The sequence below is a fragment of the Hypomesus transpacificus genome, chromosome 6, assembly GCF_021917145.1.
Source record: "Hypomesus transpacificus isolate Combined female chromosome 6, fHypTra1, whole genome shotgun sequence".
Taxonomy (NCBI): domain Eukaryota; kingdom Metazoa; phylum Chordata; class Actinopteri; order Osmeriformes; family Osmeridae; genus Hypomesus; species Hypomesus transpacificus.
Genome location: NC_061065.1, coordinates 5,657,648 through 5,683,073, shown reverse-complemented (window position 1 = coordinate 5,683,073; position 25,426 = coordinate 5,657,648). Strand labels below are relative to the sequence as shown.

The following is a 25,426-nucleotide window of genomic DNA, read 5'->3' as shown; positions in this document are numbered from 1 at the left end:
AGGAGAGTAATTACCTCCCCCTGAGAATGAAAGTCTGTTGTGTGTGAGATCAGGCTACATAGGAGACGTTGTCCTCTGAAAAGTTTCCCATAACGCCCTGTGAGACACAATCTCAAACACATGTTAGAGAGGGACTTTAATTCCATTATTTACAGATGCACTACAGTACAGTACACCACACAGTACATAGTCTGTCCAAAATACATTTGATTTAATAATTTAATTCGGGTTTGACAATGGTTATTTTGTCCTGTACTTCATTGTAAAATGTGATTATGAAATTTAGTGCCATAAAATACACTTTGTCTCCTGGACTTTAAGTCTGCCTTTCTTATTGTTTCCTGAAAAACATTTGTTTCCAAACAGTCTTATCAAAGTTGTTTAGTTACTTAATAACTTTGTAACCATGTCTGTGAACATATCACCAGGTCATGCTTAAACCGTCACAGATGGGAACATATCATTTATTTATTTTTATGCAGAAAACTAAAATGTTCACATGCATGGTATTCACAGGTAACACACATACATTGGTCTTGCGATAAACTTTCTGCGTGTTTTTACATTTCAAGCAAAAGAAATTGGACAAATAATTTATGATTTCTTGCTGTAAAATTGTTACCTTTTAATAGTAAAGCTGAAACAAATAGGTATAGCTCTCTAAATGTTTATTAACATTTAGCTTCAAGAGACATGCCTACCTCTTATGTCCATAAATATTTAGTGGGACAGAGCTTGGATACATTCTGCTCCTATTGCTCATATCCTAACGACGCAGACATGGTCATAGTTATGACATTCTACACAGATGCTATGAAACTATTTAAAAGTGAGCTTTGTAAACGAATTCTGCTGAGATAAAACGTTAGAGGCTTTGAGTCAGGAGCAGTCCTACCAGAATCAGCAGGAACATGGACCCAGATCTTCCACTGGACGAGCTGAACATCCTGATTCTTCCCTCCACTGCAGGGTGCACCTTCTTCCTTTCTGAGATGTAGCTAGCCAGAACAGCAATGTCCAGATCACCTAAAGCAGAGTTACACACCGTCTAGATTTAACAGTTTACTAAACTGTCCTGTCAACATATTATTAAAAAGCACAGAAAATATGCAACAAATAAAACTGTTAAATATTTTTTGGTGTGACACAAAAACACTGGTTTATAAAATACCTCTGCCTGTTAAAACTAATACAACAGTTATGATTCGACACTTAAGTTTGTATGAGGAACTTTGAGTCACAACAAGTAATTACCACTGTCATGTTTCAGCCTCTCCTCCTTAATCATAGAAAAGCCATCTCCTCCTTCCACCAGGTATGAAGGCAGGACCATCTTATACAGCCGGTTGGGCTCCAGGGGTTCAAAGATGGGCACGCGACAGCTGGTACACAGGACACTGACGCTCTGCACACGCTCGCCTGGAACCCTTGATATGTCGTATTCCACATGGAAACCTTATGGGTAGAAATGAGTGAAACCTTTTAAAACACTGTTGCAGCATTTCCATCTATGAACATTAAAGTATGCAGTCGCGCTCATGAGGAATGCACGTTAAATGATTCATTTGTTTGTGTCGATCGCGTTGTAATGTCTGCTTTTATAATCAATCTGTTCAAAGTCGAAACCGACGACAGTCCACTCTGTACAGTTTTGTCTGACTGTTGTATTTTGAGGATAATGTTTGTCTAAATGAGGAGCTGGAGCTCAGTGGGCTACCTGACACCTGGAGGAATTCTCCCGTGCTGCCTCCGTATCTTCTGACCGAGTGCTCAAAAACCTTCAGCAGCGTGGTGCCCTTCATCTGCACCATGTCAAAGGTGCCTCCGAACGGCAAGACAGAGATGAGGTCCTCCATTGTGATGGAACCTGAAAGACAAACAATTTGGATTGTTTTAACACTCTCTCTCCTTCTTTTGGTCACAGTTTCTTCCTCCCTCTCTTTCTCTCTTGTTCTCTCTCTCACACACACACACACACACACGTGAAGTTGCGAATGCACCATTTCGACTGCGTTCATCAATAGATGTTCGGATGCCTCCACCATTGAAGATGCAGGAGCTAACATGATTCCACTGGAGCTCATCTGCATATTTGATGTTGTGGTGTACCTACGGTGGGAAAGGATGGTTTCACCAAGGTTTCATGATGATAAGAATACAGAAGTATATGCAAAGGTTCCTGGTTGTTTTCGTGAGATGCATTTCTAGCACATACCATGGCATCACAGATCAGATTACCCAGGTTGCATTCGCGAAATCGACATTCTTGAAATGTGCCGTTGAGGTAGACTAGGGTTTGACCCACATACTGGGAGGAATAGTTAGCCAGGTTCTTCTTCCACTCCTGGACATCAGCAAGAATATCAGGATCTTAAGAGGAATTCAAACTAAGGTCAGGTTATCTACAAGACCACATACACACACGTTCAGATGAATATGGAAATGAGGAGTTCCTTTCCAACCTTCTGGTACTGTGCTGTCCAGCAGGATAGGGTTGCCTGTGGCCTTGAGGACGTCGCCAGTATCGCTAAAGGTCACCTTGAGGTAACCCAGATATTTTCCGAAAGCGTAGGCTTGCACAACAGGGACATCTCGTCCATCTTCAGATTTCACCATGAAAGGGTAGAGCCCAGCTGGGACCTCGGAGGAAGGCGCCTGCCCTGTCATAACAAACTGGGGTTTTGTTTTTTTTAAATACTGTTGAGGATTCCTGGTTCTTCACAAATATTTCAAAAAATGTATCTTGGTTGAAACAAATACAAAGAAAACTGTAACTTTAGCAACAGATGAAAAAGGCAAAATTGTTTATACTTGTGAACATGATCTTTTTTATTAGCCATTTCTACTTTTTAAACAGTCAGATCCAAAAGTGAGATTTGACATCACAACTGTTTTCAGGTTTTTTAGGTTCTTCAGTGGGGTAACATTTGTTATGAGGAAAAACAGACTGTGGTGAAGCAAGGCCTACCCGTATATAAGAAAGTATTGCTGTGTCCTCCGATCACCACATCCACACCCCTCACCCTTCTGGCAATCTTTTGGTCCATAACAAAACCAGAGTGGCCAAGGGCAATGATCTTGTTCACTCCGAGAGACAGTAGTTTGTTCACCTGATTCTGCATGGCACTTACCTCCTCCTGAAACTGTACATTTGGACCTGTAGCAAAAATAAACGACACTACTGCATCACTAAAATGCCTCCATGTAAAGAAACACCCACACAGAAGCAAGGAGAGAGTAATGAACAGATCAAAGTCCGAACTAGTTTTTCAGAAGCACACTGACAAAGAGAAACAAGTGATTGATATCTACTGTACCTGGCTGTGACAGAGCAGGGGTTTCCTGTGACGTGTAGCCCACCACACCGACCTTTTGAGAGTCTACATCAAATATCTTAAACGGGAAGAAATTACCACTCATTTGCGGGGCTAGTTTGTCATCTGGCTTGATGTTCGCACTGAGAACAGTGCACTGCACTTGTTGCAAGAACGGCTTGATCAGTCCTTCCACTCCGTTGTCAAACTCATGATTCCCAAGAGCCTAAAAAACAAAAACAAATGATGCCCAACTCGCCAAAATGTGTTCCATCTATGGAACATGGGGATTTGAGCATCTGTCTAGACTAGTCTTTAACCGCAGGTACCTCCCATCGCACGTCAAAGATTCCATGCGGAATTCCCTGGGAATTACTAAGAAAACAAACCGTCCTTTCAATATTCTAAATAGTAAAACAATGGCACCCACAGAGACAGATCCCCCGATGCTGTCATTTATTTCAGACGCAAACATTTAAACAAACAAAATTTTTTTTAACCTACATTCAAACGGTAGTGCCTATTATTCTATGAATTGTAGGTTAAGCTAGCTAGTACACTTCAATATTTTCTTAAATGTTACATGTTTTAACTGATGGTAATTCTCTTAAAACGTGGCCTATTAAATCTTAAAGACTACACAAAAATCACGTGTCTAACGGACATAAATTGTTTACCATTGCATCGTATCCGAGTTTATTCATAAAATGTGCAGCCTCCGCACCCTTGTAAAAATTAAACCAAACGGTTCCCTGAAACTGATCACCAGCGTCTAGAAGCATCACGTTGCGCTCTCTGCTACGGATTTCTTTTATTTTAGAAAATCTTCTGGCCACACCAGCAAAACACGACCCCTTAGTGCATTTTCCCGAATCGATGTTTGTTTCTTCAACTCTGGCATGCACATCGTTGGTGTGGAGCAAAGTGAGATCCCATGCTGTTACCGAAACATAGATGCAAAAGTAGACCAAGCAACGAAGTTCTTTCATCTTCTTGTTTCAGAGAAATTTTACTGTCTTTTTGTTAGTTCTTTGCCTCAAAACTGACGTCAAGATACGGCGTGAGCGTAAGCTTCCTCCTGTCTCTCGCAAAATTTAAATGTCAGCGCATTATCTCATGGACAATTGTTCACAGTAGAGTAGCCTATTTATTGGCCACGCATACTACGTCGACCTAGTAGAAAAAACTGATGCGGTGTGTTTACGTGAAGTGCCCGTAGGCGGAGTACGCGAAGGCAGTGCCCTTTGGCAGCTATTGCACAATTTTATGGATGGCCCAGTGGACAAAAATTCAAATTCCCTGACAGGATATTTATTATCCCATTGCATAGCGCATTGACGGCGCACGCTACAGTGCCAGTAGGCAGCCACGTTGGCGGTGAATGCTAGAGCAGTGTAGTGAAAATGCTAAAGCAAGCTAAAGTCTAGCTGGAGTCCCCCCAAAAGTTTAATTAGCCCCCCCAAAAAAAAACATTTTAAAAAATTAAAATGTTTTTTATTTTTATTTTTTTAATCTACATTTGTTAATGTCTCTTCCTAAAACCCACTAGAGCAGGGGTTCCAAACCCTGATCCTCGGGCCTCCCTGCCCTGCATGTTTTAGATGTTTCCCTACTCCAACACACCTGATTCAAATGAATGGATCGTTAGCAGGTTTCTGCATAACTAGATGACGACCCATTCATTGGAATCAGATGTGTTGCAGCAGGGAAATTCCCTGATTCCTGAGCAATACATCAGGCAAATTTCAACTTAATAAAAAGCGTGGATCTCTAGATAGGCCTATCAAGCTACAGACAGACACACGTTCCAGGTTCATGCGATCATTTCTCAACCCAGTCCTCCCTTCTTCTTTCTAATACACCCACACCATCGTTCATCAAGAAATATTCTGAGAATGAAGAACTATGCTGAGCTAAAACACACTGCTACTACTCTTCTGCAGTGATAAATTGCTCTCTGTAATAATACAAAATTTGCAACATTGAGTTTTAATTTATAATTAGACAAGCACATCAGCCATGAAACACACATTTTGTATTTTATTTTATTTAACCTTTATTTAACCAGACAGAATCATTAAGAACAACATTCTTATTCACAAAGATGGCCTAGCAAAAAGCAGAAGGAGAGGTGAAGGGGGCTATGGAAGAAAAATCAGGTTAAAAGCCCAACGTTACACAACCACAGCAGCACAACATACAGAAGAAAAAAACAACAACAAAAGCTACAAAAATAAGCAGGTTAAACTAAGCAGGGTATTAGTACATATCAGAGAGAATACAAATGTTAAAAGCAAGAACACAAAGCAAGACACAGAGACTACTTACACCAAACAACAACCACAATCAAGACATGACTTGGCTTGACACTGGCAGGAATGAACAGAGGATACAGGCGGGTGACAAAACTAGACAGTTGGCAACAGATCATAATCACAAACCATGGGGATGAATAGGACAACAAAGACTGAGGGGAGGGGTTAGAAGGTTTACAGGAATCGGTGAGGATGAGTGAAAGGGCTTAGGGTTAGGGTTAGGGTTGAAGCCAGGGATAGAAATGAATACATTGATACTACATATCAAGGTAGTGATGTGTGACAAACATGTCCCTGCTCTAAATAGATGCTTGTAATCCTCCAAAGGATTACACACTTCTTGAGAGTGTTTTTGATCAAAACCAAGACCTTTACTTTCTTTTAAACAGTACAATAGGGTGTTCCTGCTTCTCTGACTCTAAACTGCATTCATCAAGCACAGGTACAGTTGTGAATTAATTTAGACACTACAAAGGACGCGATTTCAGTAGTGAAACATGTAAAACACACCTATTGTGAAGACAACTTCCTACTGAATTGTGTAACAGTAGTTTACACTGGGATCCACAGATCACCAACCTTCCCCTTGGAGCAAGAGAGAGAGAGAGAGGTTAAACACTGGGTGTGTTATAAAGTCATTGGTTAATCATCACAAGAGGAAGAGGTTAGTCATGGTTATACATTATAACCATGAATCTAGCTGCCACCCCAGACATGTAATATAGATAATTATACTGTGATTTTACTCAAGTAGCTTCCTTTCTGTTTTGGTATGAGTGAGATTTACTGCTACAGAGCTTCTTATAAGAGGAACCCAGGATGTTGCCTCGACAGAGACATCAGCTTCAGTATGTTTCCAACATTTTCTGAAAGCTCTCTGACATTTTGACATTTCAGTTTGATTAAACTTGTATTTACTAGGTGAGACACCTGTTAAAACTTATGGATGGTCATCGGGGATGATCTTTTCTTTAAGCTGTTTTATGGCTGAGAAGTATTATGCAAAGCATCCAAATAAATCAAAGCTTTGTTATATGTGAATAAACATCCCCAACAATCGTGCATTTAAACATTTTCTTAACAACTCATGTGTAGGGACTGTGAATAGGCCTATACCCACCCCATGACTGACAATTATAAAAAATAAGGAACATTTTTGTTAAAATGCAATGGAATCTGAAGTTGGTGATGACTGGAATTACGCAAATATATTTTGACCCACAAGGGGGCAGTAGATGGTAAGGAATGAAGACCCTGCAGCATCACAGTGGAAGCTCATTATTTAATGACCCATTTGTTGCATTAAGGTCCTTTAATTACACATGGACAAGACAATAAATAGACAATTAGTGAAGGTTGTGTTCAGTAGTAATTCCTGTTATGGAATGTACAAGGTAGCTGATGGCTTGTGATGTGTGAAACTCTCGAAATAAATAAATGGCAATGCATGTGTGTGTTTGAAACCTGGCGAGAATCCTTGCCCCATAAAAACATAATGAATAAAGAAACACAAGTCACAATACGTTTGACCTAAGTGTCATTAAAGCTGATGCAGACACAATAAAAACCTTGTATCCTGTGACCAAGCAACAGCAGCACTGTATCTAACAGATGGCTGAGCGGTTAGGGAGTCGGGCTATTAATCAGAAGGTTGCCGGTTCGATTTCCGGCCGTCAAAAATGACGGTGTGTCATTGGGCAAGGCACTTCACCTTACTCTCTCCATATCCAGTTAAAAATTCCCAACCTTAAATCACCCTGGTCTCCCATCACTTCAGACCCCTGCCGCCTCTGCAAAAACACCTCAAACTGGACACATTCATTTCCATCCCTGCCTTCAAAGAAAGCCATTTCACTCATCCTCACTGAATTCTGAAAATGCTTTCTCACCTTTTAGCCCCCCCCCCTGAGTATCTTGTTATCTATTCATCCCCATGATTTGTCTTTTGAGTCTGTTGCCAACTGCCTAGTTTGTCCTCCTGTTGTACTTATGGTGCCTGCTTTGTTTTGCCCCCTGCCTGTATCCTTTGTTCATACCTGCCAGTGTCAGTCTATGTCTTGATTGTGGTTGTTGTAAATAATCTCTGTCTTGCTTTGTGCTTTAATTTTTTTTTATCCCCACTGACTCCCTATGTTACTAATGTCCTGCTTTGTTTAACCTGCTTGTTGTTTTTTCTTCTGTATGCTGTGCTGCTGTGATTGTGTAACGTTGTGCTTTTTAACCAGATTTTTCTTCCTTAGCCCCTTTCCCCTCTCCCTCTAAAAGCTTCTGCTTTTTGTCAGGCCATCACTGGAAATAAGAATTTGTTCTTAATGATCTTTGCCTGGTTAAAGAAAGGTAAAAAATTAAAATTAAAATTTAATCATTTATTTAATGTAAATGTACACTACAAGAATGCTAAGGATAAGGTTGGATGAGGTGGTCTGATGGACCCTGTCAGGAACACAGGGGCAACATGACCACTAATGATCTCTGAGCAGCTCTCATCAGCACACGCTACTCGTTATCGTGAACTTCGTCTCCGAGCAACCAGACCAGGAGCAGGAAACAGGAGGACGTTCAGAGATGCTGGTGTAGAACTGTGTGAGGGGGACCTCCGTCTGCTGGAGTGAGCAGGCCTGCTCCACCCCAACATGGGCTGATGAGATGGGCAGGTCCTTGAAACCGGAGGGTTGAAATGGGCGACTTTCATCATTACTACTGAGACTCTGTTCCTCTGTGATAAAGCTTGTTGGATAGAAGGGCAATGAACAGATGCCATCAGACGGGAGAGGGAAGAAAGGAGGAGGGACAGTATTCTGAGGTCATCAGAGATGATAGCTGGAGGAGGTGTGAGATTGAAACTGGAGTTGAGAGAGAGAAAAATAAAGTATTTCAAAGGGACGCATGCTATTTGATTCCCAGTATATGCTTTCAGGCGCACACCATAAATGAAGGTTGAGAAAACACAGGCTCTATAAGGGTACCTGAGCTGAGCTTGTCTCTACACATGGTCTTAGCACAATAGATTGAGGAAAATAGGTTTCTTCTGCAATTAAATCTAAAATGCCAAATGGTGGTGACCTTCTCTATAGCCTACTCTGATTTGCTGAGAGGAATTAATGATATAGACAAATTTAAACATCCATGAAAAGCATTTTAGAGAAATATTAGGGAATATATATTCTCCAGAAGGCTAAATGTGACACTAAATAAAACTTGTAAAATAATTTATAGTTAAATGGTAAACAGTGAGATGGTAGCCACCAAACTAAACTGGGATACTTGTGTTGTTAATGTTATGACCACCAATATTGATCAGATCAACCATAAACAAGGAAAATAATCATATGGATAGTAAATTAGCTTAGTTAAGCTAGTTCAAAGGCAACAATATGGGCAAGCATGGGCTAGCATGGGCTAGCACGGGCTAGCACGGGCTAACCAATTACATACAGCATGTTGCTATCATTCTGCAGATTTTGGACACTTACATTTAAATGGTCAGATGTTGCCATCCAGGGAAAGTTCAGGAAATACGAATGACACAAAGCACAAAACAGGAGAATGGCTTAAACACACATTAAATCATTTCTTACACAGGAGGGATTCATTTGTTGAGGGTTTCTAATGGTCTAATTAAAATGCGTCTGAAAAGAAATCGACATTATGATGAAACTCAATGCCTAGCTACCCTTGGTAGCTATTATATGTTCGAGCCATTGCAAGACATTCACATTCACATTTATGATTCACATTGTTTGATAGCTAGCTTTTTGTTTCTAGGGTAACTAGCTATATATCTTGGTTAGTTGAGATGTTGACTGTTGAGCTTCTACTTAGGTCGGTGCACTTGATCCCTAACGCAACAGCCAACTTCAGAATTTTTGTATATTGGTCAATATTAAGGCTATCAAAATCTGTATTTTTGGGAGTGTTTATGTTGTCATAGAACAGTGCTGGGTGGGTGTCTGCGTGTGCCCTGTGCACCTGCCATGTTTAGTGCCACAGGAATCCTTGTAGCATGCATCACTGAGATTCTACACACAGATATTACTCTGATATATGACTTTATTAGCAAACACAAATGAGGAAAAATGAGCTAAAAAAGAATCGGCAAACTAAAAACGTATGGAGATATCCGAGTAAAACATACAAAACTGAATATCGATACCAGTGTCTTTATTTATGAGCTATCCCACAAGTTAATATGATTTCTGGGGGCGTCATTTCATTTCATGTTGACTGAAACTGTATCAGATAGAGCCTTACCTCATTTCCTGAAAGAGAAGATAAATGTGATTTTCTCTAGGTCCATGCATATCATTATTGGAGTTGGGAGTTCACTATTCCCTGTCTGAATCTCTCATACAGGGCAGTAATGGTGTCCATCCTAACCTCCGGGTCACTGTCCCTGACAGTCTAAGTACCAGTGGAGAGAGTTTTAAAATGATTGAAAAGGCACATCACTTGTTCCAGACTGAGGGGGCTGTTAAAAGTGCATTTAAAGGAAAGATTAGGAGAAAGAGGTATGCTTGAAGCCGGGACATTGTGTGTCAGCCTCTTCTGTGTGTAGAATATTGATGTATTTTAATCTGGGGAGTAAGTGCTGCAATGTCACTGAAGTCAAGTTGGAAACAATTACAGCACTCATCATTCTGCATCATTCAACATTCCTACACTCTGGGGACACAAAGTTTGCATAGTTGAAAATCCAGTCTCCTCTCCTTGACCCTTCTCCCCTGATCTACAAGAACAGGTGAGCGTACAACACTGAACAAAACACATTCACTACTAGCAAACGCACGCATCTGTGACATGTAGGAAGAATTGAATAACGAGAAAACAGGGTACCTGATTTGGTCAACAATGCTGAACAAGCAACAAGCAACGCAAACAAGATGGCCAGTCCTGATCAATCTTCCAGAATCTGTCTCTCCATCAGACTGACACAGACACACACACAAACGGACATCCCCATCCAACGAGCAGCTCTCAATCTGGGTTGATAGAGGAGTTCTCTGGTGACTGCTGCTCACAGGATGATTTTTAGGACGAGTCCAGCTGGAGAGGGATGGACACAGCCATCAAAAAAGCCCCGCAATCAAAGCCTCCCTCCCCCTCCCCCTCCCTCCCTCCCTCCCTCCCTCCCTCCCTCCCTCCCTCCCCCCCTCCCCCTCCCTCCCTCCCCCCTCCCTCCCTCCCTCCCTCCCTCCCTCCCTCCCCCTCCCTCCCTCCCTCCCTCCCTCCCTCCCTCCCTCCCTTCCAGGCGGGCCTGAAGCACACAGATAGCCACTCACACCAGTGCTGCCTAATTCACAGACGCTCCGCTTATTAGATCTCGCATCTCTCCTTGTGATGTTGGCCATGGGTCCACAATTCAATCCTACAAACAGAGATACACACCAGAAGGTTTTTATGTTTATTTAATTTTTTTGCCAGGTGGAGATGGTGAATATCCACTTTAACAAAGAATGTGTTTATGCTAATGTATCTCTATGTTTAGCTTCACTGTCTCATTCCCCAGAAGGTATGTGCAGGTATTTTTGCAAGCAATAACATGACACATAATTACAGATTGAAAAAGGCACAAACACAAAAATAAATCACTGAATAAATTGGACTGATAGGGAAATTTTGTTTTCAAATATGACTCACAACAAGAATGCTTTATCAGAGTTTTTCCTTTCTTGTAGGACAGTTCAAAGGTTAATTTATCATGACTGGGTTTAATGGAGACCAATAGGCAAGGGCAAAAGGATACGGTAGTTTAGGAGAAACCAAAAACCTTCCAATCCCTGAATCCTTCCTTTCCATTTTACCAGCTGCTAAAAGCAATATCCTCATCCATGATTTTCTCTCCCCTTCAAAGCAAAAGGTAGCCTTCAGACGTTTTCCTCCCACTGTGTCCATCCCTGATACAGGCCTGCATCTGCCCCAAGGGGGAGGGCAGGAGATTTAGCCCAGATTTCTGGGTTCAGAGACGTGTTTGAGCTCCTCAGTGTAGCTTTTCTACCCTGTTAGGTGGAGGCTGGTGCTGGCTTCCTTCTCTGCCTGGATGTGGCAGGAATACCAAGAGGTGGCTTCAATGAGACAGCCCCTAGCATCTGGATCACCCCTCTGATCCCGTTTCCTGCTTCTTCATGAATCTTTGAAGCGCTTGGCAGCCAAAGTAAATTCTACAGAGGACCCATCCATCTCCAGACGCCTGTAATTGTGGCAATTAATCAAGGATATAATTCCTCCTGTGTTTGATGTGGGGATCTGTTGAGTGACAACTCATCACACGAGGGTCGTAGTGGAGAGGGAGGGTACACTTTGTACCAAGCTTATGGTACTTTTTCTAGGAAGGCGACCTTTTCTCTAGTCAGAATTTTAAAAATGATGTTCAACTGTCAATGGGGTCCTCTCGTCAACACTGCCTTCAGCCAGCAATATCACTGGACAACCAGCAATTTGATGAAATGGTTTATACCGCGTTAAACTAATTAAACTTTGTTACACTCACCTCCCTGAACTCACTTCTGAGTCGAGCTGTAGCTCAGTCTTGGGTCCTCTGAAAACTAAACAACCATTTAACTGTAAAACTATAGTTATGTTACTACTAAATAACAATCAAACAACTATATAACATAAAAAAACGATATAAAACAAAAAACTAAAATGCATCAAAACATCCTGCATACAACTGACCACCTGTCATGAACATTTCATTCAGCCATCAACACCACTGACAACTAGTAGCTATACTGTGGTGTTAATTTCACCATCTTACTCATTTCCTCATTTCAAACAATTAGTTCTCATCTCAAGCCACGTTTACACATAGCCGGGTATTTACAGAAACAAATATTTCTGCCTCTCCGTTTTCAAAAATAACGTCGTACACACAAGTACGTTTTCAAAAATGTTTCTGTTTACATGAACTCGCATACACGCCTCCGAGCGCCATCATAACTATGCCAAACCTGTAGGCGGCAGTGTAATGTGAAGGATAAAGCCATGCAAACCAATCAGAATTTTCCAAAATCAACAAACACGACCGACTTCCTTTACCTTTCAGGCGCGAGGTTCATTTGTTTGAATGTGATGCGATGCACACATGTTTTTTCGTGATTCATAAATGTAACGCAATTCACAAACAAATGACCCCATTATGCTCTGTGTTTGACTTCATGCACCACCGGCGGTGCCGACAGCCGGCTGCGTTGAAGCTGAGAAAGCCATTGGCTGCTTCAAGTCAGCCGGGCTGCAGGCGACGCCGGCGCTGCATCAAGTCGAATGCACCTGTTACTATAAACAGGACACTCACAGGACGTGATGCTTTTTTAGTCCCATACTGTGAGGTTTGAGAACCTAAAACCCCATTTAAGCTAGTGCACACGCAAACACAAAAACAGAGTTTTCAGAAATCTCCACTTTGGCCGGAGTTTTTAGAAATGATCGTTTTCCGTGATAAAACCTCCGTTTTCGTGTAAATGAAAGGCCAAACCTCATGAAAATATATGCGTTTTTCTTCCGTGTAAACGGGGCCTCAGCTTCCAGTGAATGTAGCTTTAAAAGAACTACAAGAATTAGAGAATGCGTAGACACACAGCCCTACAGTGAGAAAAATAAAACGAGAGGGTCTGGAGAGAGGTCTGAACACTTAATGAATGTTGTTCTGAAACAGTGCTGTCGTCCCCATCTCACCTCTCCTCACAGAGCTCCAGAGAGTTGTCTTCCTGCTCACTAGACCCAGGCTGCCCATTGGCCAAGTCAACTTAAGACTGGTTTGAAGGCCCGATGGCGTGACGGCTCCAGCCTCATCAAGGCTGACACCTCGGCTGCGCTCAGATTGACTGCATTTTCCTGGGTCCTGCTCCAGTGTGCCCCCCTGTCTGCCTCAGTGCTCATCTGTCACCTCCGTCCACATCTCCATAGGAAACAAGTGGCTCGCCACCAGTCGGCATCACATCCGATTCCCAATACACCACCACCCACCAGAGAGTTTACAGTTCCTATCTGTGGGTTCGTTCATTTTGTTGAGGAAACAGGTTCTGAAATATTATCGATAACCAGCCCTCCCACCAGGAATACCTGACAATTATAATTGCACTTTGGTCTCAGCTTGAAGATAGAAGTAAGGACACATCCCTGAGGATGTTGAAGAAAAACATTTCCTGTTGCTTTCCCTTCGAGTCAGTCACCATATTATGACAAATTGACAATTAGCCATGAATAAACACTTGAATAAGACACTTTAGAGTGGCCTCAAAGCACCTATGGGTACAAATGGAGACTTTTAAAATCTCAGCCTCTTAAGGAAAACAGTACACAGTCTTAACTGGTTAAGTCAGCTAACACAGTGCACACATATACAAAGACAAGCATGAACACGTGACAGGATAACGTTTCATACCTTGTAAACACAGAATTTCTTCCCTTCCGCTGTTGGCATCCTCAACAAGGCCAAGAGCTCACACTGACTGAATGTCTTAAAACTATTTACATTTTGCACTACATTCAATTCCTGTAATATTTGTATTTTAGATTGTATTTTAGATTGTAAATTGGCAACTTATATTTTATTGTATATTTTATTTTAATTGTACTCCACTTAGTATCGCTAGTTTATGTATCATTCCACTTAGTATTGCTAGTTTATGTATCCTTAATATAGTTAGATCACATTTAAATTTAAGATTCCTATATGTTTATTGTATGCACCTCCCTGCCAAAGCAAATTCCTTGTCTGTGTAAACATTCATGGCGAATAAATCCATTTCTGTTTCTGATTCTGATTATCCTGGTGCCTATATTACAGTTTCATCTGGAGTGTCGATACCAAGCCATTACATTTAATTCCAGATATTGGAGGAAAAAAAATCATCTAGTCACCAAACACATGACAAAATGCACTAAATTTACTTAAGAGAGAGAGCTGCAAACTGGCAACAGGAAGTAGGATAATGCAACAGGAAGTAGGATAATAGTGTCACTGCTGAGGCATCAGATGGAGACGACCCACCTTTTGCACCACGACGGTGAGTGTAGTGCTACTCACCACAGCTTTCATCTACCTGGCACTGAAAGAGAGCGACATACGACCCACTACAGGTAGAGGGACGAACCCAGAGCTTGGATTTCCTTCATCAATCATGTAACAGAGACACAAAAAAACAGAACTCTACAAAGATGAAGTTTGCCTTTACAAAACCTTCCCGTTTCACAATTTAGAAGCTGGAGGAGTATATGAATCTTCTTACCGTAACCAGGAGACATCGTCATGATTTATAATTTGTTCCCAACTATTCTGAAGCTGTGAGTTATATAAAAAGCTCTGCCAGGTGATCATTTCTGTAACACAGATTGGGTACTTTGATTCCATTCACAGTGAAAAACAGCCAGAGTTGGATGACAATTGAAAAGCTTGTGATTTATTATGCATTACCATGTGGTTATTTACCTAATCTGTGATAACTGATTAAAGGCAGCACCATGTAACATATTTTTTACTTACATGAATGTCACTGGAGCGCATAATTTTTCAGTTGGCAAAGCCTGAACCATTTATGCAATTTTGCAATCATGTTTCTTATAAGTATATGCCTTATTTACTAATAATAGACAAAGCATGAAAGAGTTTTCATTTAATAAGAATGAACATTATTGTCCTGTGAAGTTGTTTCCCAACGTGAGACACCTGATGTTCAGTTCGATGTGATGCAGTAACAAGGACAGTTACAAAAACATCCTCAGGTTACCATGGTTTTAAGAGAGCAGTTGAAAGCAGAAACATAAATGCTTTTGTTCCTTTTTTCAGCTGTCGTATCATGTCCCAGAGGGGTCCGTCTGTATGGCTCAAACAGGCTGCTTAGGGAGCGCAGGGCCATCAAGACTAAAGGCTGTTAACATCAGATAAATAACAGAGACAGCGCTAACTAGGTGGCAGGGGTCAGCATGGTACATATTCTAATGAAGCTCAGGGATACTACACCAAGGATACACTACACACAGAGACAACACCATCCATGAGAGGGGGCCCCCAAAACTAACTCTGTTTTCCCTGAAAGCCCAGCCAACGAAGGTGCAATATTCTAAGATGCATTACGGTGGAGATTGTTTGAATAGGTGACAGCCTGCATGCTGAGAGGAGATATGTCAATCAACGACAGACCCTGTTATGAGACTTCAAATGCCTCAAGTCGTGAACAGCCAAGTCTGACTCCAGGAGCTGGAGGGCGTTCCTGTGGATCGAGCCCACGCTCTCTCCCGTTCCACGCAGGAAAGCTCAGGCTGGCATTGATGTGCCACCAGTCAAAGCCACTTGTGGAAAAACAACACAGAGAACAGATTCCTTCTTTCAATGCAGAATCTAAAAATGCAGGTTGTGAACAATTGACAAGTCAAACTGTCGGTACTGGAATACAGATCCACATTTGAATATGTTGGACTGTTCCTGAGACGGATAATGTTGCACGCACGGATCATTCCCACCGACAATATAATTATTTAAAAAATGTATTTATTTATTTCCTTTGTATGTCAGTTTATTTAGCTTCTTTGCATTCGATTTCCACACCGGCTTACATCCACTCCGATCCATCTGCCCTTCATCATTGTTGTCTTCAACCCAATTCTCCATTTAAATCTTAATGTGCGTTTTTACACAAATACCCACACATTTCCAATGTCAAAATGTCACAGACTGGAAGAGATAATGACTGAAGCGGCAATCATTGAACATGCCAATGAAATGATTGATTAATACTAACCTGTCCAACCTCTTCTTTTAATTAATTCTGCACATATATTATTACCTTGATAGAGTTATTACCGTCAGATGAAATTGATGGAAAAAAACAACTCTCTGAACTTTGGTCTGTTTGAGAGCTTTAGAGTGCTACAGACATATTAGATAACATTCACACTTCTGATAAGTGCAAAGTTTTCTTCAGTAAGAGCCTGTCTGAAAACTAGGGTATGCTCATATACAGTGCCCTCCAAAAGTATTGGAACAGTGAGGCCAATTCCTTTATTTTTGCTGTAGACTGAAAACATTTGGGCTTGACATCAAACGATGAATGTGAAACCAGAGATCAACGTTTCAGCTTTTATTTCCAGGTATTTACATCAGGATCTGATGCACAAATTAGAAAATATCACCTTTTTGTTCGAACCCACCCATTTGTCACGTGAGCAAAAGTATTGGAACATATGACTGACAGGTGTGTTTTGTTGCCCAGGTGTGTCCTATTACATACATTATTCAATCAATAAATACCACTGAATGTCTACACTCAGGTTCAGATTGGGTAAGATAGGTTTTGTCTATGCAGACTGTATTCAGAGGTGAAAACAACATGAAAACCGGAGCGCTGTCTTTGGGTGAAAAACAAGCAATTGTGAGTCTTAGAGAAGATGGAAAATCAATCAGAGCCATTGCAGAAACATTGGCCATAGCCAGTACAACCATTTGGAATGTCCTGAAGAAGAAGAAAACTACTGGTGTACTAAGTAACAGACGTCGAACAGGTAGACCAAGGAAAACATCAGCAGTTGATGACAGAAACATTGTGAGAGCTGTAAAGAAAGACCCTAAAACAACTGTTAGTGAGATCAGCAACAACCTCCAGATGGCAGGAGTGAAGGTATCACTATCTACTGTTCGCAGAAGACTTCATGAACAAAAGTACAAGGGCTACACCAGAAGATGCAAACCACTCATTAGCAAGAAGAATAGGAAGGCCAGGCTGGAATTTGCCAAAAAGTACAGAGATGAACCTCAAAAATTCTGGGACAAAGTTTTATGGACTGATGAGACAAAGATTAACTTTTACCAAAGTGATGGAAAGGCTAAAGTTTGGAGAAAGAAAGGAACTGCTCATGATCCCAAACACACAAGCTCATCTGTGAAACACGGTGGAGGTAATGTCATGGCTTGGGCTTGCATGGCTTCTTCTAGGACGGGCTCATTAATCTTCATTGAGGATGTAACACATGATGGCAGCAGCAAAATGAACTCGGAAGTCTACAGAAACATTTTGTCTGCCAATTTAAGGAAAGATGCAACCAAACTGATTGGCAGAGCCTTCATCATGCAGCAAGATAACGACCCAAAACACACTGCCAAAACAACAAAGGAGTTCATCAGGGGCAAGAAATGGAAGGTATTAGACTGGCCAAGTCAATCTCCAGACTTAAACCCTATAGAGCATGCATTTTACCTGCTTAAGAGGAGACTGAAGGGAGGAACCCCACAAAACAAACAACAACTGAAAGAGGCTGCAGTGAAAGCCTGGGAAAGCATCAAAAAGGAAGAATGCAAAAGTTTGGTGACGTCAATGGGTCACAGACTTGCTGCAGTTATTGAAAGCAAAGGATTTGCAACTAAATATTAAGTCTTATTCACTTAAATATGTTTTAAGTATATCTGTTCCAATACTTTTGCTCACATGACAAATGGGTGGATTCAAACAAAATGTGATATTTTCTTAGTTGTGCATCAGATCCTGATGTAAATACCTGGAAATAAAAGCTGAAACGTTGATCTCTGGTCTCACGTTCATTATTTGATGTCAAGCCCAAATGTTTTCAGTCTACAGCAAAAATAAAGGAATTCGCCTCACTGTTCCAATACTTTTGGAGGGCACTGTATGTATCTCATAGCAACAGGTAGATTTTGAAACCCTTCAGTTTGTTCCATCTACAGACACCTCAAAGTAAAGCATCATCTATCTACAGCTCATTACATGTAAACCCATGAAGCTCAATTAGTAAACCCATGACCTTTACCCCTCGGGACGCGTGCGTTCTGAGAGCCCCTGCTCTCTCATGTACTCTGCTGTTCCTCGGCCAAGCAGCTGTTTTGTTCCAACTCTAATTTATGCATCTGTGAACATTGTTAGTGCTCTCATAGCCTCTGGGGTCATTACAGACATTGTCAGAGAATAATAATGATATGCAAATCCTATTAATTACACTGTGTTTATTCCTCTTGCCTGCCAGCTGTAATTTGATTACAAAACCCACGTCCCTATTTGGTCTTGAGAGCTGCAGGGGGACAGCAGAGGACAAGGGGGGGGGGGGGGGGGCATTGCAGGGGATCTCCATTTGCTTTGTAATTTTAGGAGATACCTCTACTGCTTTACTGCACGTAGCAACAACACGTTGCTACGTGTGTCATCTCCCTCAGATGCTACGGAACTACTGCTCACGACAACAACAACAGCTCATATTCTGTTGATGTTTGGATTGGGGAAGCAGTGATGCAGTAGGGACGCCCTGGGGGCCAGGATAGCGCAGCACTTGTGTGACATTGACCTGTTTCACCAGCAGGGGCAATGTGGAAGCCTCCAATGTATTCTACAGGAGATTACGTTGTCAATACCTACCTATCTCACAGAGATCAATAGTTTGAATGGTCAATAGGTTGTCTAAGTAAAGGACCACACTTAAATTGCTTAAATTTAAGCCTCAAAGCTTAGACTTAAGCCTCAAAGTGGAATTCTCATAGAAAAATCAATCCTCTTCCATCACTGAATTTAGATTTTTTTCCACCAGACAGTTATCTATGGTGACAGGTATGAGTACTGGAATGCATTCACACAAGGTTTAGGGCATTGCAATGTGCTCATTGGAATCCTTTGCTGTACATTTCCTTGTTGTATTAATTACGGTTGATGGAACACATACTCACTACTACGCACAAGTCTCAACCGACTGATTCTCTCTGGTGTTTAAAACTGTTCGACCGAAAGACCAGTGAGGCATAGTGGTATGTACAGTTTGTAACATGACTGACGGCTATAATTCGATCACAGGTCTTGCAGCTGCATCAGTAGGGTGTGTGTGGGGTAAGATTTCCACCTCCTACCGGTACAAGTATTTATGATCCTGTCTGTAAGGATGTCACATCTGTGTAGGCCCTCCAGAGTAATCAGTCACATTGTCCCACAAGGGCCCGGGAAGGAGATCGGGATGGAAAAGTTTGTTAATCAAAAGACTCCAATCACTCCTGAGCATGCCTTGTCTTGAGAAACACTTCTTGATTTGTGGGTTCAGTGAAAGAGCTCTCCCCCACCTCCATCCCAGCTATGCTGTATGAAACGTAGGCAAGGCAGGTCCGTGACAAACAGTTACAGATGCTGGCGTTAGCCTGGAGGTGACAGCTGCCTCCGACTGATGGTTGAATCAATACATCCCCGCGTTGGGACGCTTCTTCAGGAAACAGCTGGACACTTGGGGCCACATCATTATTGCATGACCTCCTCAAGCAAACTTAATCTCCATTTTCAAGTCATCTAAAAGGTCAAGTTCTCTTAATAAATGTAAGCCATTTGCTCAAGTGCCTATGTCTGGCTGCTGACAGCACCTCACACTTACTGCTGTGAGTGAACTGGTATGCTGTTTAACAGGACACCCAGTCTTACACACAAAACATGCTCAAAACATACCACCAAGTAACACACAAAACATGCTCTTCACGCCTGGGCGGACTTGTCAGGGCTGGGCGGGGGGGGAGACATCTGACCAGGCCTCGCTGACATTTACACTGTACTGCCATTCTCAAATATGACATCCTATCTGTAGTACTTTGACTTGCCAGTTTGAACGCTTCCAGCAGGGTCACTTGGCGAGAGGGAACTAATGGGATTTCACTCTTGGTTAAATTGTGGCGCAAGTGATGTGAAAAAGCTTGTCTCTTCGTTCGTCTCCTCGCAATTTAATTTAATCCTAATGCTTATTACGTAATAGAGTCCCATAGGGTCAGTATGTAAGTGAAAATTGCTTTAGATAAATAAAAAAATAAGAGTCCGCTTTTGGCTATCCTCGCTAAATTGAAAAATCCAATCACGGACATTCTGGCAGTGGTAATTTATAGTGTCGTTTTCAAGGTAAGTTGTTTTGTCAAGACAAGGAAAAGAGCTCGATGCTGGGATGTTTCTCCCCCAAAAAGTCTCTGTGCCTAGTAACCTGTTTGCCCGGTGACAGTAACCAAGCCTGCTAATGACAGATGGTTGTTTGTGATTTTTAGATCAAAAACTGTTTCACAGACAGACTGCTGAGTGACCACTAATTACTAAACGAGGGGGAGGTTGGAACATGGAGAATGCTCTCAGAGAAAACAGCCGAAAGGTATTGGCATCATAAAGCACACAGCATATTTTCTATGGGGACCAGATCACGTCACATAACTCACCACTAATGAGAATACCGGCTGTTTCATTAGGCTCGCGATGGACCATTGAGACAACCTTTATACACAGGGATCACGGACAGATGACAAGGTTTTGTACGATGACTTTTGAAATTCCCCATTCTCGCTGATATTGGATTACACAACACAAATAAGACTATAAGGTTCCTTCCTAATTTCACACAGGGCCTCCGAATAAAGCCAACTGACTCTTAGCTTGACAACAGTATCTAACGCATGCACAGGCCTTGTTGGACGCCCAAACTTGCATACCAGAATAGGAGTTCCATTCCAAGCACAGCAGGGTACACTGTATATTCATTCAGAGAGTCAGGGGAGGACAATGGGACAGGGCTGGATGGAGGGATGCTTGGATCACCCAAGGCCCTGCAGGTATGCAAGTGTACATTCCTTCCTTTCTTTATGACAAATGAATGTGACTAATTGGCAAGTGGATGAAAACACACCTGTTTTGTAGTCCAAATCAGTCACAATCCACAGCCAGAAACATAGAGCAGACTGTAGCAGGCTGTCCCTGAGGCCTGGGCCTGGTTTCTGCAGTGTACCCATCTAACTGGTTCTTTCCTAGCAGGATTTATTTTCCTCATTATGTTGAATAACTGCCAACAGGGGGGAATTAACAGTGTTTGCAGTCTTGTTTGCCTTCATCATAAATTCCCACAAGACTCCCGATATTGCTCAGTGGAGTGTGGCTAGCCGGAGCTTTAGGTCTAACTACATTAAGATTGATGGACATGCTTGAGGCGCTCAGGAGCTCTTTGACTACAGACCATCCTTCTTCCCTCCAGCCTCCCTATAAAGCAGGCAGCCACATTCCATACTGCCGTGGCTGTGGAGGATAAAACGCTGTCATTCCCCTCAGATGCAAAGCATGTCAAATTAAGACAAATGAGTCAGAGTCTGCTTTAATTTCCAGCTTGCCAAAGTAGATCCAATTCATCTATGAGATTCCACTCACGCTGTGTAGCCGTCGCACATTCATGAAGGAGGGTGCTCGCGGAGATTTCACGTCAAATAGACTGAGATAGAGATGAGAATTAAAAAATGCATGGTTATAAATAAGGTTTTATCCAAAGTATATAATTGACTATGAATGTTACCTCTTAGGGCATTGATGAGCGTAATTCAACAAAGTTTCAAAGCAAAGACAATCAGAGATGTCAGCAAGGACATCTCCTGAAAAGGCCGCTTTTAAAGTAAGAAGGAAAGCCCCTCTTTCCTACAGACGTCTCATTTACATTTAGTCATTTAGCAGGCGCTCTTATCCAGAGCGACTTACAGTAAGTACAGGGACATCCCCCCAAGGCAAGTAGGGTGAAGTGCCTTGCCCAAGGACACAACGTCATTTGCCACGGCCGGGAATCGATCTGGCAAACTTCAGATTACTAGTCCGATTCCCTAACCGTTTAGCCATCTGACTCTCACAGCTGACGATGCTTGAAGAGCACCTCTTAATCCCACATTTGACTGTGGACAAGATTGCCAATAGCCTGTTAATGATCAGTGTACCAAATAACCTTGAAAGGCAGCACAATAGTGGCTTTATGCATGTATCTGTGTGTGCACTTTCAGAGAACAGCAGACTAAGGCCAGTGAAACAGACAGTCGATGCATCGCTAACATTCGGCTATTCTCCCAGCAGTGTCTAATAAATCACTAGGTGTTTTCTATGCTATTCCAAGAGCTTATCGGACCCTTAAAAGTTATTTATTAAAGTTATTTAAAAAAAATTAAAATTGTAATTAAACTAGGTTTCAAAGGTCCTGGAGGGACCTATTTATTTATTTATTTATTTAATCTATTTCAAGCGCATCTCAACTAGCAATTAAGTCATTCCTGAACATGCAAAACTAGAGTGTCTGTGAGGGGGAATAAATTGATGAAGAAAGATTTGTATATTTCTCAATATAACTGACGGCACTTGCTGTGTATCATCACCACTGTTGACCTTATCTGGCATCTTTGATGAAGGTCTCCCTGACCAGTTCAGTACCTCACGAAAACAAGTGAAACAACACAGAAATTATATGAACACAATCAAGTGTAGGATGAGAAGATCGTGTTAAGGAACGGGGTGCAACGAAGACATCTGACCTGCTGTGGTGGTTCCTATTGCTCATTTTCTTGGGTTTAATGTGCTAGGCTCTGTTGAACACCTAATGGATGACTTTTTAATGTCTCTACCCAGGATGGTAATTACTAGGGAGTAATTAAAGCATCAGAGGAGCATTAAGTCTTGTTTTCCATGACAGCTGACAAACTAAAAGGGCTGCGATCTATAACCATCTGGTACAGTCAGGTCATGACATTCATTTTCACATTTATCCGAGTCCAAAAGGTTTCTGAATCACACAAATCATGATGACCAGTTAGGATGCCAAACACCATTATGGTGCCATCCTAGTTGCTGAAGGGTGACTATTACATCGGGGGGGGGGGGGGGGGGGGGGGGGGGGGGGATCATTAAGAATCTCTTGTGTGTGTAGATGTTTCGTTCTATCTCTGTGTATTTGTAGTGGCTGACACAATCTAGAACCAGACAGATCGCTCTGTGGGAGCCTTCTTCATGTCTGTATCACAGACACCCATCAGGACCTGGAGAATAGAAAGCCAATAGTCAGTCTGAGCTGCAAAATGACATCTGGGTCACATGCACCCTAAGGGGAACAGTGAAACGGCAAGCTTTTAGCCACTGGCTGAGAACGACCCTGGCCTGTATCTAGAGAGAAGAGGCGGCAGTTGTGCGGAAATTAAGTTTTTACACATCAACACATTACTCAAACAGCTATTACCATTGTAAAGCGACTTTGAATTCTGGAAAGGTGCTATAAAAATGTTATTATTATCATTGAAGCTCCTGGTTAAGATAATGTAGTGCAACAGCCTAAATAAAAATATGTCCTTGTAAATCTAGAGTGACCTATTTCTCCATATGAATGTAAGCGTCAACTCCAAACGTTTACCCGTGGGGGTCAGATGGCTGAGCGGTGAGGGAGTCGGGCTAGTAATCAGAAGGTTGCCGGATCGATTCCCCGCCATGCCAAATGACGTTGTGTCCTTGGGCAAGGCACTTCACCCTACTTGCCTCAGGGGGAATGTCCCTGTACTTACTGTAATTCGCTCTGGATAAGAGCGTCTGCTAAATGACTAAATGTAAATGTACCCTAAATGTATACAAACATCGTTATGATTCCACTCACAGCAGCTATATACAGCAAGGTCATGATGCTATATTCTAAACAAAGAAATACTGACTACTACATTTTTTTGCTGACTTTACATCAATTAGCAAATATACAAAGCTTTGGGATTGATCAGACCTTGACATCCAGCGGTTCTTCTTACAGCAGTATCTCACACATAAATGCACCCTCACTGCTAACGTCTGCTTGGAAGAGAGGGAGGGGAATACTGAGGGAGGAGAAGGCCAGGGAACAAACACGCCCGGACCTCCCCGGTGATGACGCAGGTCATGACCATGTGGGTTCCTGGCAGTGGCATCTTCTGTAAGTTCAGATCCTCCCCTCTGGCTCTCCTACGTAGCCGAGCCACATTAGGTGTCTGAGCACGTAAAAGCCGTCTTGTTCCCCCCCCCCCCCCCCCCCCCCCCCCCTTTTACGGGTGCCTACCTGCTTTGCCTGCAACAGGATATGAAAGATGAGGAGATCCCAGGCAGAGCAGAAACAATGGGAGGGATGGCCATCAGCAGCAGCACAGGCTAGCGTTAGTCATTCACCAAGCTACTGCAAACTTATTTAGTGCCCCTGCCAATATCAGAAAACACACACACTCACGCAAACACTAAATAACCTATGAGAGTAGGCGGCAGCAAGTCATTCCAAGCAGTTCGCCTGGTTCTCTATTCCCAGGAGGATAGGTGAGATGCGGGGAGAGTGAAGCTGCAGGTCAATCTGACTTCTTTCTCCCGTACAATCCACCACGAGGCTGACGTTCACAGGCCTCATGACAAACCTTACTGTTCCATCTGTACCATTGATTTTGTCAACGGTAAATGAAAAGCTTGCCAACAGAATATTAACATAACATGAAAAACATTGAGAAAATTGATAAAAACGTATATTAGATTCCAGCTTTATTTCCCTTTTTCTAATCCACAACATCCTGCTAATGGCATTAACAAATGAAACTGTAAATGTTTAATCAAGTGGATCCCTGACAGTAATGAGCATGAATTCTCTGGGGAGGGGGTTATGCACATACATTCACTTCCCCATGTATAAAAATTAATTAAAAATGCGACGCTCTCTCCATAGTTCCTAGCGTTGTCACTGAGGTCCATTGAACACACTTAGCATAACAGTTAACATAACAGTGGGTTCTAGGTCTCTCCTGGATTTGAGCAAACCGTGACACTATTTTTATACAGTTCAGAGCTAAATCAATGAATAAAGCATGCAGCGTACTCAGTCTGAAATCTTGTTTAGCCTTTAACTCCAGGAAGTGCCGGGTGATGCAGGAAACAGCCCTACCCTTTGAGGTGGAATGCCTAGAGCAGGATTTGCATGAGAGTGTGGTATGCTTGCTGGCAGGCTGAAGGAACGTGGGGCTCAGGTGGTGGAGAGGGGGGGAGGAGAGCTCCTAACCTCCAGAGGTAC

General features: G+C 42.2%; 1 protein-coding gene across 3 annotated transcripts; it reads right to left on the bottom strand.

Annotated features, from left to right (window-relative positions):
* Nucleotides 1–121: 121 nt before the first annotated feature.
* Nucleotides 122–4,500, bottom strand: nt5e (5'-nucleotidase, ecto (CD73)). Of its 3 annotated transcripts, XM_047021171.1 has the most exons (10): nucleotides 3,992–4,500; nucleotides 3,318–3,540; nucleotides 3,132–3,157; nucleotides 2,969–3,035; nucleotides 2,463–2,660; nucleotides 2,216–2,370; nucleotides 2,001–2,109; nucleotides 1,718–1,867; nucleotides 1,255–1,455; nucleotides 122–1,026 (listed from the first exon to the last, which is right to left on the bottom strand). In XM_047021171.1, the coding sequence occupies exons 1-10, from the start codon at nucleotides 4,301–4,303 to the stop codon at nucleotides 866–868; spliced, it is 1,602 nt and encodes a 533-aa protein (XP_046877127.1). In that variant the 5' UTR covers nucleotides 4,304–4,500; the 3' UTR covers nucleotides 122–865. The 3 variants fall into 3 exon arrangements, with proteins under 3 accessions (XP_046877127.1, XP_046877126.1, XP_046877128.1); XM_047021170.1 differs by having other exon boundaries at nucleotides 2,969–3,157; XM_047021172.1 differs by lacking the exon at nucleotides 2,969–3,035 and having other exon boundaries at nucleotides 2,463–2,673.
* Nucleotides 4,501–25,426: the final 20,926 nt, after the last annotated feature.